Source organism: Micropterus dolomieu, linkage group LG14, assembly GCF_021292245.1.
Source record: "Micropterus dolomieu isolate WLL.071019.BEF.003 ecotype Adirondacks linkage group LG14, ASM2129224v1, whole genome shotgun sequence".
Taxonomy (NCBI): Eukaryota; Metazoa; Chordata; class Actinopteri; order Centrarchiformes; family Centrarchidae; genus Micropterus; species Micropterus dolomieu.
The window spans coordinates 24,771,973-24,786,373 of record NC_060163.1 but is presented as its reverse complement, the minus strand read 5'-3'; the positions used below and the strand labels follow the sequence as shown (position 1 = coordinate 24,786,373).

The following is a 14,401-nucleotide window of genomic DNA, read 5'->3' as shown; positions in this document are numbered from 1 at the left end:
CCTTCGCATAGTCGTTGCCAGACAACAAAATGTTGGTGGACAAGAGAAAATCTCCAGCTTGCGTCCCACACTTCATTACAGGCTGGGAATTCCACCTCCACAAGCTGTGTCCATTGGGACAGATCTGAAAGTCCAAGAAAAGGCAGGATTGCATTTGGCATGTACAGCACTGGCTTTCACTACAAATGTGTTTTAATGGGAATTTACAGTTATGATACGCTGCGACTGTCAGGACTTACCCATTCGACACTCGTTGCTGTGCCCTTGGAAGTGATGTTGATCTCAAAGGGGGCAACACAGTCACACACCACACCAGTCTTTAAAAGGCCTGTACATTTTTTCACAGGCAGGATCAGAAATGTAGCCAGCTGTCTCAAGCAGTCCTCGTATACTATTGAAGCTCTGGCACCAACGATGTCATCTTCACAAAGGACCTGCTGCGGGGATGGGAAAACAGGGTCCTGATCACAGGGAGAAGCCTCATCAGGAGGGTCTTCACGTGCAGGCTGGTCATGCGCTGCCTCGCCCGTTCCAATAACTGGAAGTCGATCGATCGATGGTGCTTTCTTTAATGCTCCACCCATTCTGTTGAGGCACAACATGAAGGCATATGTGTAAAGATTTGAATAAAAGCTGGCATCACAGAACAATAGCAGAGTAAAGACTGACTGATAACACACCGTATACAAATGGGTGGAAGATCCTCTTCATCAGAGCTGTCATCTTTATCTCCATCATCTTTTTCATGAAAGGAAGGGGGGCCTTCATCTGTCCAATCAATTCTGTAAAAGGAGGACATATTCAGAAAACAATAACTTATAGAGAGAGAACACTAAATAGTAATAAATGTCATTATGAAGCACAACTTATGGCCCAATTCCACCGTATTGTCCCAGCTCGACCCTACTTTTTTGGTTTACCATTGGGGAGTTGTACTTTTTTTTTCGTATCACCTCCGCTGAGGTTCCAAACCAGCTGAGGCGATACCAAGTATCAGGTGGCGTTAAAACACTGTAGACCACCAATTGGTCAGGTAGAATCGTGACTGTTCACTGCATCATCATTACACGCACCAGACGAGCACCAGTGTCTTATATTTTACAATTTTCGTACGCCATTTTATCACTAAATCCACTTCTGATAAATTTGAATGTGTGATTTCGGAGTTTGGCAGGAACACACACAGTCAAACACGGACCACTTCAGCCAACACAGCAGACAAGTCCAGCAGTAACGGCAGATCAAATGCCAGTCGAATCGAGGTGAGCTGGTAGCAGTGATGGAAAAGCGCCATTACACACTGTTACTGAACATCTTGTGCTTCTCCTCCATGCTCATGTCCTGTAAGCTGTAGAAAAAAAGCATTAAAATATATAAATTATAAATATATACAAAACATAGTACATGTAGTGCAAAGACGTTATGACAGTTGAACTGTTTCCTTTGTCTAAGGTCAATTTCTGTGGATTCTGCAGTGACATTAAGACGCTCATCTCTGAAAAGAAGAACCAGGGGTGTACGCCACCTCCCAAGCAAAGGTTATGATTTATAAAATACAAACTTGACGGGAGAATGTGCGGTCCTGTAAGTAAACTCTGAACCATGCATACGCACATAAACTGGAGAAATGAGAAACAGTGACTAACATGGCAGAATGTTGAAAAGAATAGGCCTACTATCGTGTAAAATAAATCGAAATATTACCTCTGACTATTATAGGCTTAAAGCATTTCTGAATAAACAAAAAAAACATAATTTAAAGGTTAAATTTCATTTTTTTTATCTTTTCTGTCAGAATCCGCCTCCTTTTCTTCCTGCAGTCAGGACGTATTAATATTAATGAGTTTCACTGACCATTTATAGTCATTTATGGGCGTTTGAAGGGTCAACATGGAGCTCCCTCACATGCGCCACATTTCAAGTTCATTGTGATTTATAAAAGGGAACTTGCTTACAGATGTGCATACGCACGGTTTTATAAGTCTGAATATTTTTTAGCTTTTGGGCGCACGGACACTTTCAGTGAGTATTCTACGCAGTTTTATAAATGAGACTCCAGAGCATGATACATCCCACATATGGAGATACAGCAGCTATACTGTATATATTATATTAATGACTTGCCTGTTCATCCTTCCAGAAGCACCGATGCTAGACACTGCTGCAGCTGTGAGTTGAACAGGTTTTTCCTTCATGGGAGTCGATGCTGCAGAACCTCTCTCATAGCTGGAGAAACAGCAGCAACATCAAGAGAATAAGTGCTACATGACACAGCTGCACACCCCTGTAATACATTCTGTTACGTCCTAAGGTGCTGGGAGGGTCGGCTCGCCTGGACAAACTCACCAAAATAAATCAGGAATAGCAACTATCAGGTCAACTACAAGCATGATCTCAGGCATGGATAGTGAACAAACTGGGAAATATATAAAAGTAACATAAATTTAATTTTGTTCACTTGGATGAACAGTTTCTTTATCTCTTTGAATATAATCTGAACACAAAGCACTACTTATATCCATTAATGGAGGCTGTGTGCACACAATGGGACAATGCTGGGAGAATATCCAACTTAAAACTAACTTCACCGCGGTGCGTTTAGATCGGGCTAAATTACCTGTGCAGCAGAAAACAGGCAACTTCGGCGTCACTCTGAAAACATTTGTCCCTCATCAGAGATTTCCATTTGGGGAAGGCCGCACCGATGTTGATCATTGTTTTCTGCCGTCGTCTGTCCACATTTAGTTTCACTTCTTCCTCTTCTCGCTCCGTCGCTTTTTCTTCTGCTAAATAACACGTACGATCCTCCATTTGTCAAAATGTTGGCTTCTCGGTTAGCCAGCAAACACTTCAAACTCATCTCATCTTCTTTCTTCTCCTCCGTCTGTTTTCTACCATCTGCACATGGATGCAGGGTCTGCAGGAGAGGAAGGTTCCGGTTTCCGCCTGTAGTCCGGGGAGTATTGACCAATCACGTTGCAGCGGGCTTGTCCGTGTGGAGCGCAAAAGAGGCGCAACGCATCGACTGCAGGTCATTTCCAATTTCTCAGTTTGTTTGTCTTTTAAATTTATTTTAGAAAACACAGTATTTACACAAAACTGTGCACATCAAGGATCAAATTAAAGAAAAAAAAAAAGACATGAACAGAGTGACGCAAATTCAAAATACTGAATCATCGGTTCAAAAAAATGTATGAAGCACATCTTAATTGCCTTTAAGCCTCTTAATTGCCTTATTCTTAATTAGTCGTCTTTAGCTGGGTGCTACATTAACCCAGTTCTTCGCAAAACATTCCATAATGTGGTTTGAAGCCTATTTCTTCTTGTGAATGTGAAATTTTCCCAATAATAAAACTAACTGTACAAAAAAGTAAAAGCTTTTTCTTCTAATTACTTTTAAAACATGTAACAGTATATCCTACTATACATACACAAATGACAGATTGGTTCTTCTTGTAGTTCACAGAAAGAATACTTAGTATCAATTCTAAACCATTCGAATGTTTTTCTGAGCCCTTGAGTACAATAAATAAATAAGAAATGTCATCATCAATTTAACCATCTCACTGGTGCTTCGGGCTGTGCTGGCTTTGACTCTATTTTGCTATTGCCCTCAACTCCAATAAAAAAATTCACTCTAGTAAAAGCAAAAAATACTATTTTACAATCCTACTCAAGTAAAAGTATAAAAGTACTTGTTAATAAACTACTCAAAGGCTCTCACAGGCTACTTTGTGTTTTAATATTGTTCAGTGTTTTGGAATAAGAAGTGTTTCATCACTGTGCATCATCTTAGAAATGTGTAACATGGTTATTTGTAGGGAATGCACTTCGCTTTGCTTGTTGATTAACTCTAATTTTAGTTAATAAAAATAATAAAAATAAACTCGCTAATTTCCGTCAGAAAGCCATGCTCTCCGCAACAAGATGATTCTGTAAAATGTAGCAGCAGAATCCAGTCCGACTGAGTAACATTAGTTGAACAAATCAATTTTTAAACTGAAAACTATTTGCCTGATTTTCTGAATGTTTGCATCTGTCCAGCTTATTAATATCTGGCACAGGTGCACCGGCTAAATCTCTACTGCGTAACCACTCGGCTTGTAGATGAAAGACTAGTTCAGTAATGAAGGTATGAATGGCAAATGTAGCAACATTAAATGTAGATTACTGGCCCCAAAAAATACCAGCGTAAAGAGAAAGTTGCGTTTTTAAAAAAAAAGGAACATGAAAAGTGCCTTAAACCTGCATTCTTTGTAATGGCCAACAGGGGGCGACTTAATGACAAAATTACCCTACTTCTCACTTGTTTATCACATAAGTAAACACTTTCCTAACATGTTTATGGTCTCAATCGCTAGTTTTAAGTCTTCTTCAATACAGCATGATGTTCATTTAGTAAATTATGGTCCCATTTAGAGGAAAATAGACAATAAAGCTGGGGCTAGGCTGCTAATTTTATGCTTTTAAAGACTTGAAAAAGGCTGTGATAACAGAGGATGAGCTCAGCATGATGCAAAAACACTATAATCAAAATGAAAACACAATGGTGCAGTTGAACATGTTGTCGGGGAGGAATAAAAGCCCATATTTACCGTACAGTGACAAGAGCCAAAATTTATTAATTTCCCCAAGATTTTCATCTGTTGTCTTCCCCAAAAACCAGCACTCCTATGTGGGGACACGCCTGCTATCTTTCCTGGGTCCCATGGTGGTCATGGCAGGAGACGTGGCCATTATGGCTGCCAACTCCATCAGCGGCCTGTATATCTCCTCACCTCTGAGCCTCCACTGCCCAGCTCCTCGTCACAACCCAGTGCAACAGAGGTGCCTACTGTCCTGCCTGGTACGTCATGGTCTGACCACCTACCACTCCACGTGTTCCGTTCTGTGGTCCGACCAACGCCAGCTCCAGTTTCTCTGTCGGTAGCACGACCGACTCCTGCTCCATGTGTCTAGTCGGTGGCCCAACCAACACCTGTCCCTGGTTCCTCGTCGGTGGACCAACCGACACCAGCTCCATTGGTGGTCTGACTGATCCCTGCCCCCCATGTTCAGTCGGTGGCCCGACCGACTCCTGCTCCGGGTCCCTTGTTGGTGGCTCAACCATCTCCTACACTCCTGGTCCCTTGTAAGTGGCCCGACCGACTCCTGCTCCCGGTCCCTCGTTTGTGGCCTGACCAACTGCTGCTCCAAGGTCTCCGTCGGTGGCCCGACCCACACTTGCTCCTGGTTCCCCTTCGGTGGTCTAACCAGGTTCAGGCCACAGTGCATCGACACCGGTTCCCAGCCCAGCTGTCCAATCGCCAGCCCTCAGCCTGGCAGTCCAGGCTCCGGTCCTCAGCCCTGCAGCCTTGTCTCTGGTTCCATGTTCTGCTGCTTCGTTGCTGGACTTTAGCCCTGCCTGGTCTCTGGAGAGGTCTTGCCCTCGTTGACGGCCTCTTGTTCAACCTTCTAAGGTTTACAGTCCTTGTTGCAGGGCACCTGCCCGACCTCAAAAAGGTTTTTGCCCTCGCTCTCAACTTCCAGGCCGCTCACCTAATCTTCTCGGCCTGTCGGGTCGCCCCCCCCAACTGTCTGTTTTCCCCAGGCCGTCCGCCTGAAGTCACCTGCTGTCCCCAGTTCTGTGGCTGTCCACCAGGGATTTTGGTTTGGACTCTGTTTGTCTGTTGTTGGGGATGGGTTCGTTTTGGAATGCTGGGAGTCTTTCCATGTCTTTGTGGTCTCACCTGTGTGTAATTAATTTCTCCCTCACTGATGTATTTTAGTGGTTGTCTGTCTTTCATTCAGTGCCAGTTCATTGTGGATTTAGTTAGTGTTGATTTTGTGCTAGTTGCTTTAGTGTTTCCAGTGCTTCCAGTTCCTTTTGTGGATTTATACTTTTGTTGGACTTTCGGACTACGCAACCCTTCGTGTCTTGGATTTTTGTGCTTTGTGTTTTGGACTGCTCACACCACATCACCATTAAGTTTCACTGCCTTTACCCTTACAGTCTCCGCATCTGGGTCCAAAACCACTGTCGCCTGCGTTCAGCCCTTGAGCTATACGTAACACCATGGCCCTTACCATGCGTTTCTATCTCTTGGATATGTCGAACTCCTTCTCGCTCACGAAGTGCAACCTAGGATCTGTAATGTGAGGATCCGGTGACTAATGGGTGTAGAGGGGGAACATACACTGGTGGTGCCTGATGTTCCAGTGAGAAGTCAGGGCAATCCAGGTCATGGTCAGGCTACGCCTCAGTCAAGCGACCTTTTCAGGGATGGTCCACCATTCCGTCACCAAGGTGATGTGATCCCGACCGGGTTGGTGTGGTAAACTTTGGCTTGTCACGGCTAGGGCGGACAATCATCGGGTTCCACCCACTGTTTATATGTCACGCACATCGGTGGTGATCTGCTATTGGTTGGCTACGTGCACAATAAACATTTCAGTGGGCATGAGTGTGCGTGTGACTGGAGGTGGTAGTACCCATAGAGTCCAGTAGAGGGCTCCGCCTGTGCTTATAGTACTAAGGTTACCATATCGATAAGATGTTGGTTAGTTGAATCGGTGTTAAACTTAATTGGAGTTGGTGCGTGGCCGCATAAAAGGGGTTACACCCAATGTCACAAAGTTACTCCTGAAGTTACCTGGATAAGCCAGTTACCCCGCTTTGTAGTACAGGCCACTGTTTTGTATTTGCAAAATATGTTTGAGTTTACAAATCTTCATTTTGTGTTTGTGGAAAGTGTTTTATTTTTACAGATTACACATTAACACACAGATTGCTCATCTGTTCACACAAAAAAGTATTGAAACCAATTAACTAAATAGAAAAACTTTATTTGAATAACTTTTAAACGTAGATGGCTTTAGTAGGCAGCATTTTAACCAGAATACTTTTTTATACATATTTTAAAATAAGAGAAAGCCAAACACAAAATACAACAAAACCCTAAAAGACAATAAAAACTGCTGTATTTCTATCCTGTGTGAACTCTCATGTGTGTCTTAAGATTTGACTGCTGGTTAAATCTTTTACCACAAACATCACAGCAAAATGGTTTCTCTCCTGTGTGAACTCTCATGTGTTCCTTAAGATGTGACTGCCGGTTAAATCTTTTTCTACAAACATCACAACAAAATGGTTTCTCTCCTGTATGAACTCTCATGTGTTCCTTAAGATGTATCTGCTGGTTAAATCTTTTACCACAAACATCACAGCCAAATGGTCTCTCTCCAGTGTGCACTCTCATGTGTGTTTTAAGATTTGACCGCTGGTTAAATCTTTTACCACAAACATCACAGGCGAATGATTTCTCTCCTGTATGAACTCTCATGTGTTCTTTAAGATTTGTTTGCCGGTAAAATCTTTTACCACAAACATCACAGCCAAATGGTTTCTCTCCTGTGTGCACGCTCATGTGTGTCTTAAGATTTCCCCGTTGTGTAAATTTCTTACCACAAACATCACAGCCAAATGGTTTCTCTCCTGTGTGGACTCTCACCTCTGAATCTACATTTTGCTTTACTCTAAAACATTTCTTATTAACCAGACGGTTGGAGGATCTTTTTCCTGAATGACACACCATGTGTCTCTGAAGAGACCCCTTGTGTTGATATTGTTTACCACATTCAAAGCAGCTAAATGATTCTTTCCCAGCATTACATCCTGCATCACTTACAGGAGCTTCCTTATATTTCAGAGCATTTACACCTGACTCAGGTGCTCTGGTCTCCTTCCAACCATTGCCACTGTCTTCACTTTCAGCTTCAGAATCTGACAAAGGTTCTTGCCAGTCATTTTCACTGACTTCAGAGTCTGAAGCTTTTTCATCAGTATCTGGTTGTAAATGACTATCTGGATCAAGGTTCCCAGCAGGTTCTGATCCTCCATCAGTTTCTGTTTTTATCTGCGTAGCTGAGCTGCTGGCTGAAGGCTCTGCCTCTCTGTTGTCCTCAGTTTGGCTTTGATGAAGCTGTGGAGACTGAGGTTTCTCTTCCTCATCTTCACTCTTCACAGTAACAGCAGTGAATGGGAACCTGGTGATATCAGCCACCTCCAGTCCATTAAGCTGCTCTCCCTCCTGACTGATCCAGAGTTCCTCCTTTTCTTCTTTTATGTGTAGGAGCTCTGGGTCCTCCTGGTCCAGACTGGGGCTCCACTCAGAGGGAACCTCTTCTTTAATCACCAACAGCTGCTGGACATCTGTAGGGAACACTGAAACACAGCAAAAAATTGTTGGCAGCCTTTATCTAGTAAACTAATAAAAAAAAAATAGAAATCATCATCAAATAGAAGTCATACAAACTTCTCTATAATGTGAAAGATGGAGTTACTTTAACAAATATTAGGATACAGGTCAAGAACACATTTAACCATAGTGATGGTGCACACCATCGATGACAAGTAGGTGCTCTTTAAAAGTCTTAAACCACGGTTTGCTTCAAATTTTGCACCCTTTTTTCTCAACAAGTCTTCCAAATTAAATGACCCACTGTGTCAATGTCCCTCCGTAACAGCACACATAAGTTCTGTCTGATCCAATGATGACAGCAGGATGACATCAAGTCACCATAAACTTCAGGCCTGGAAGAAAACAAAGTCTTACCTGTCTTCCTTCTAGGCATCCCCACTCCAATTGTGATTCTCCTCTTTACAATCCTTGCTTGCAGCTCAGAGATGTATGCATAGGGTTTTTCAGATTTCAGGGCATATAACCTGTGTCTTCTGCTGTTTTTCTTGTGCAGCCTTCTGAAACTGTAATTACATAAATTTCAACCATTCAATATCAGTTAGTCATTATAACAACTGATAACCATGAAAACCAATGTAAATTAAAGCTGCAAGTAGCGTTCAGCAGGCCCTCGCACTTGTAGCGCGTCCGGGTGTGAGTCGGTCGCGTTGCATATTCTGGAGCTCTGCTGTTGCGGCTGTGAATTTGCTACGCACTTCGGACGTTGCATGAAGGTGTTATACGTCACTTCCTGTGTACCCTTTGTGGCGCAACATAGCAATTTGTCGCTATGTATATAAATGAATATTGGCATGTAGATGTGTTCGGGGAGGGACAGTTACGTCAAGCACGTAAAGATTTGTGCACATGTGCGCATGTACACTGAAGTTACAACAACTTCCTGTGTCATGGCAAAGAGCTGATCTTTGATGCCACGCCACGGACACGCCCATCGACGAAAACTCACAGATAGCCCAACTTTTCATCATCAATGACTTTAGAATGCACAGTAGAAAATTTAAGTCAATCCGATTAATTCCCTAGGAGGAGTTTGTTAAAGTAAGGACCTTGTAAAAGGCCATAATTAGGCTTTAATTGAACATTCAAATAAAAAATGGCTGAATTCCTGTCTGATTTCAGGTATGGCTCCAAGAGGCTTTTTTGTGCGTCTTGGGATGATACATGTACCACAAACTTTTTGTGTATCTTTGTGATTCAGTGCGCAGGGGCTGCATCTTTGAAGGAACACTTCCTGATTCCAGCAGATGGCGCTATGAGGTTGAGTGAATTTTGACCTGTAGATGTGTTGAGGGCGTGACCCTTATCAAATGTGTGAAGATATGGTGGAGATATGAGCATGTACAGCAAAGTTACAACAACTTCCTGTGAACTTTACCACGCCAAGGACATGCCGTTATCCAAAAACTCACAAGATTCACAACATAGCATCATCAATGTCTTAAGTACAGTTAGAACAACTTCCTGTGTCATGGCAAAACATGGCACTTCGCCGCCAGGCCACTGCTCAGCCGTTAACCAAAAATTCACAAGTTTTACAACATGGGCTCATCAATGTGTTAACAGTTTCCTGGGACAGTTTTGAAGTTCACATGTCAAACCTGCTCGGAGTAGTACAGCGTAAAACGTGTCATTTCCTGTTGCCAGCAGGTGGTGCTATGAGTGAACACAGACTGCACAACACAAATCTGAAGTCGGTCGGACTAAATCGCTAGGAGGAGTTCGCTAAAGTACAAAGTGTGTCAATTGCCAAAAATGACCATTGTTTGACTTCCTGTTTGGTTTAGGCAATGGCTTTTTTGTGTGTCTGGACTTGATAAATGTACCACAGAAATTTTGTACACGTAGGTGAAACTTTGTCCAGGGGCTGCTCTGTAGGGGGCGCTAGCAAGCCCTTTTGCCACGCCCATGCGAGAAACCCATAAAATACGAAATCTTTTGCCACTCCTGAATTTTGTGCAAAGTTTGGTGAGTTTTCGAGTATGTTTAGGCCCCCAAAATTGAGGTTACTTTGCAGAAAAAAGAAAGAAAGAAAAAAAAAATCCCTCCAGTCCCTTCAGGAACTCGCACGGTTCGTGCTTGGGCCCTAATAATGAATCACTTGCACTGAATACATTGATAGTCCTGAGCAGCAAGCAGAACTCTTCCCTCATAAACTGGGGGAGTGAAAGTGAAGCGCTTGCTGGCATACATCAATATATGATTCTGGAATGCATCTAGGTCTGCAGCTGATCTGATACAACAATTTTTTTTTTTATATAATTTAAAAAGAAAGCACAAATAGTCATAATGCACATCTGTGTGAAACATGTAGTCACACTTTACCTGAAGCGCAGGTATTTATGCACATCCTTCAGCCAACGCTCATTGAGAACATTGTCCACTAAAGCTTTGTGGCACCTGAAGGCTCTCTGGATCCACGCCTTTCTTTCTTTCAGGTACCCATGTTGACACCTTCTATTAGTCCAGGTGTAAATGTCACAGACATGGTGAGTGATGCCAAGCCACAGTGCCTTTGAAAAACAAAACAGCACTATTAGAAGATCCATCATATGAAAGTGAAAAAACAGATGAACATTATAAACATACAGTCCCAAGTCCCAGTTACCTGGATTTCTGTATAAATTGGTGAAAAAATGTCTTTATCTAAATCACAAAAATAGACAAACTCTGCATGCTGAAACTTATACCACACAATCAAATTTCATGTTTTTTTGGACACACTGTATAGACATTCACAGTGCAGGGTGGTAAAAGTATGTGAGCCCTTAGGCTAATGCTAATGACTTCTCCAAAAGCTAATTAGAGTCCGGCAACCTGGAGTCTACTCAGTGTCCAATTTCCCTAGGAGTGGCCGTCCTCTAAGGATGATTACATGGTAACAGTGCAGAATGTTCAATGAGGTTAAGAAATATCCTAGTCAGCTGAAGACTTACAGAAATCTCTGGAACATGCTAACATCTCTGTTGACGATTACGATATGTCAAACATTGAACAAGAATAGAGGTCATGGGAGGACACCATAGAGGAAACCACGCTGTCCAAAAAAAAACCCTGAAGTTTTCAAAAGAGCACTTGAATGTTCCACAGCACTACTGGCAAAATATTCTGTGGACAGATGAAACCAAAGCCGAGTTGTCTGAAAGCCGCACAACACAGAAAGGCACAGCACGCTAACATCAAAACCGTAAAACTGTAAAGTATGGTGGAGGGGGCATCATGGTTTGGGGCTGCTTTACTGCCTCAGAGCCTGGTAAGGGTACTATCATCGATTGAAAAGTTTATCAAGAAATTTTGCGGGAGAATGTAAGGCCGTCTGTGCACCAATTGAAGCTCAACAGGAGATGGGTGATGCAACAGGACAACAACCCAAACCACAGAAATACATCAACAACAGAATGGATTCAGCACCAGAAAATATGCTTTCTGTAGTGGCCCAGTCAGAGTCCTGACCTAACCGAGAACGCACGGACTCTGCCAGTGTGAGGCCGTTTACCAGCAACCCGGCGGGGAGAAACGCAAGCAGTAAGACCAAAACCCTACATTCTGTGGTAAGTGACGTCGAATAGTTGCTAATCCATTTATCTTTAGTCCAGCATATGTCATCTTTAAACCCCTAGACAAATTTAGTTATCATCTAATTGCATTCATTAGTTGCCGTTTGAGTAAAATCCTCCCACAATCGAACCTTCATTCTCATTGTTTAGCCATTGTTTATTTCTCTGATTTATTTAACCACCTTTCTATATCACCTTAGTTAGTTAATAAATTCACTGTAATCAAGGAATTGTGTGTATTGCCTACTTCTAAGTCCCTGCCAAGAGAATTTACCCTTTAGATATGAGACTGACTGTGGATTTATGATAATTGAGCGATTATTAACTAACTGATCACTGGTGAATAATTGTATAATTATTAAAAGCTACCTAGAGGTCCGGAGACTCTAGATTAATAACAACTCCGGTGGTGCCCCGCGAAACGAGAGATAGATTAATATTTTCTGAATATTATGAATCGGGTATTCTCATAAATTTATTATAATTCATAGGTAGTTTAGACATGCCACAATTACACCAGATCATTTCAGTGATTAACACACCTTCAGCCAGAGAGGAGGAGCGCAACAATGAAATCAACTTTTTTGTCTTTGATTGGAAAAAAAACATTACTGCGCATCTGAAATTTGCAAAAGAGAACTTGGATGTTCCACAGCACTACTGGCAAAACATTCTGTGAACAGATGAAATGATTGTTTGACAGGAGCACACAACTCTATGTGTGGAGGAAAAAGGCACAGAATGCTAACATCAAAACCTCATCCCAACTCTAAAGTATGGTGGAGGGGGCATCATGGTTCGTGGCGCTTTACTGCCTCAGAGCCTGGTAGTGTTATCATCAGCGGAAACATGAAATCAACAAGAAATTTGAGACTGTAAGGCCATCTGTCTGCCAATTGAAGCTCAACAGAAGCTGGGTGATAGAACAGATAACGAGCCAAAGCACAGAAGATTGGAATGAAAACATACATACTCTGTCAGGAATGGCACATAGTTAAATACCCCTGATGTAAGATATAGTCACTTTTTGATGAATACATACTGTAGACAGTAACATGAGTCACTTATTCAACTTACAGCAGCTATTTTTTTGACCAGGTTCTTGGCACCATGCCACATGTCCTGACTGTGATGGATTCCAAGATCCTTGTATCTGCCTTCATCTGGGTCTGTGAAGTGGGGAAGCATTTATTATTACTACAATATTTCAATCATCTTTTCAACTAGGGCTGCACAATTAATCTAATCTCAATTGCGATGTCACCCTGTTCAATTACATAACCGCAAAAGGGTGCAATTATATTCAACAAAAAAGTGTGCTGTGTGTTTGACACTAGTGTCTGTGTGCTCATTATCCACACGAGCAGGAGTGTAGAATTTGTATCACTTCTAATGCTAGTTTAACTTTAGAAATACACGTTTTCAGTATTTTGTGCATTGTTAATGATAATCAAGCAAATATACCACAAATTGCTATATGACTTTATCTCTAAATTGTGCAGCCCTATTTTCACCACATGTATTTGTACATATCAGATGAGTAACTTGAGAGATGACTTACTCATAAGGGCTGTGATCTGGGCATTAGCACCTGTGCAGATCTCCTCTTGCTTTATCTCTGATGTAAGCTTGTCTACAGTCTCAATAAAACCCTCCTTCTCCATGACGACAGAGTTGCAGGATGTCTGCTGCTTGTTGGTGGTGGCAACATGAATGATCTCCTTAGTGTCATTCTCCATGGTGGCGTAGCAGCATGAATGTGCACGATGGCCTGGAGAGTCATTTCTGCCATCCGCTGAAAATAAGTAATAATTAAAAACCCAAATTTTAAAGTCACACTGCCTAATGTCTTCAATACTTGTATAACATGGTAAAGTTTCAGCTACGCACCTAGGACCACAACATCTTTCCCCTGAAGGCCACTGAGGGCCTCAGTCCTCCTCTCTTCCCAGAAGCTCTTCACTGTGTCCACACAGTAAGCGTCCTGAATGGACACGAAGGTGTTCTTCTTCACCATCACCATGTTCATGAACTTGAACAAGAGGGCGACCTTCGCATAGTCGTTGCCAGACAACAAAATGTTGGTGGACAAGAGAAAATCTCCAGCTTGCGTCCCACACTTCATTACAGGCTGGGAATTCCACCTCCACAAGCTGTGTCCATTAGGACAGATCTGAAAGTCCAAGAAAAGGCAGGATTGCATTTGGCATGTACAGCACTGGCTTTCACTACAAATGTGTTTTAATGGGAATTTACAGTTATGATACGCTGCGACTGTCAGGACTTACCCATTCGACACTCGTTGCTGTGCCCTTGGAAGTGATGTTGATCTCAAAGGGGGCAACACAGTCACACACCACACCAGTCTTTAAAAGGCCTGTACATTTTTTCACAGGCAGGATCAGAAATGTAGCCAGCTGTCTCAAGCAGTCCTCGTATACTATTGAAGCTCTGGCACCAACGATGTCATCTTCACAAAGGACCTGCTGTGGGGATGGGAAAACAGGGTCCTGATCACAGGGAGAAGCCTCATCAGGAGGGTCTTCACGTGCAGGCTGGTCATGCGCTGCCTCGCCCGTTCCAATAACTGGAAGTCGATCGATCGAT

The 14,401-nt window shown here is 42.6% G+C and overlaps 3 protein-coding genes across 4 annotated transcripts in view; all 3 read right to left on the bottom strand.

The window, feature by feature from the left end:
- Positions 1-14,401, bottom strand: part of LOC123982851 (zinc finger protein 502-like) — a 441,737-nt gene that overhangs the window by 8,769 nt on the left and 418,567 nt on the right. The window lies entirely within an intron of this gene.
- On the bottom strand, positions 803-2,975 carry si:ch211-40k21.5 (uncharacterized protein LOC100332117 homolog). The gene is made up of 3 exons (XM_046068785.1): positions 2,618-2,975; positions 2,125-2,226; positions 803-1,348 (listed from the first exon to the last, which is right to left on the bottom strand). Exons 1-3 carry the CDS (start codon positions 2,809-2,811, stop codon positions 1,294-1,296), a joined length of 351 nt encoding a protein of 116 aa, XP_045924741.1. The 5' UTR covers positions 2,812-2,975; the 3' UTR covers positions 803-1,293.
- LOC123982847 overlaps positions 6,811-14,401 on the bottom strand; it is a 29,708-nt gene continuing 22,117 nt past the window's right edge. Inside the window, exons 6-12 of the mRNA XM_046068750.1 lie at positions 14,083-14,401; positions 13,685-13,967; positions 13,356-13,589; positions 12,872-12,963; positions 10,563-10,750; positions 8,595-8,743; positions 6,811-8,203 (exon numbers count right to left, since the gene is read on the bottom strand). Of these exons, the coding sequence (XP_045924706.1) occupies positions 6,966-8,203; positions 8,595-8,743; positions 10,563-10,750; positions 12,872-12,963; positions 13,356-13,589; positions 13,685-13,967; positions 14,083-14,401 (2,503 nt within the window). The 3' untranslated portion in view covers positions 6,811-6,965. The remainder of the gene's footprint in view (positions 8,204-8,594; positions 8,744-10,562; positions 10,751-12,871; positions 12,964-13,355; positions 13,590-13,684; positions 13,968-14,082) is intronic.

What these genes read in the sequence shown, in the direction of transcription:
- si:ch211-40k21.5 (XM_046068785.1), bottom strand. Translation starts at nt 2,811, where the DNA reads ATGGAGGATCGTACGTGTTATTTAGCAGAAGAAAAAGCGACGGAGCGA. An exon ending in GCCTGTTTTCTGCTGCACAG is followed by an intron (nt 2,227 to 2,617) that starts GTAATTTAGCCC and finishes CTGTTTCTCCAG; the next exon opens with CTATGAGAGAGGTTCTGCAG. An exon ending in GCTTCTGGAAGGATGAACAG is followed by an intron (nt 1,349 to 2,124) that starts GCAAGTCATTAA and finishes TTTTTTCTACAG; the next exon opens with CTTACAGGACATGAGCATGG.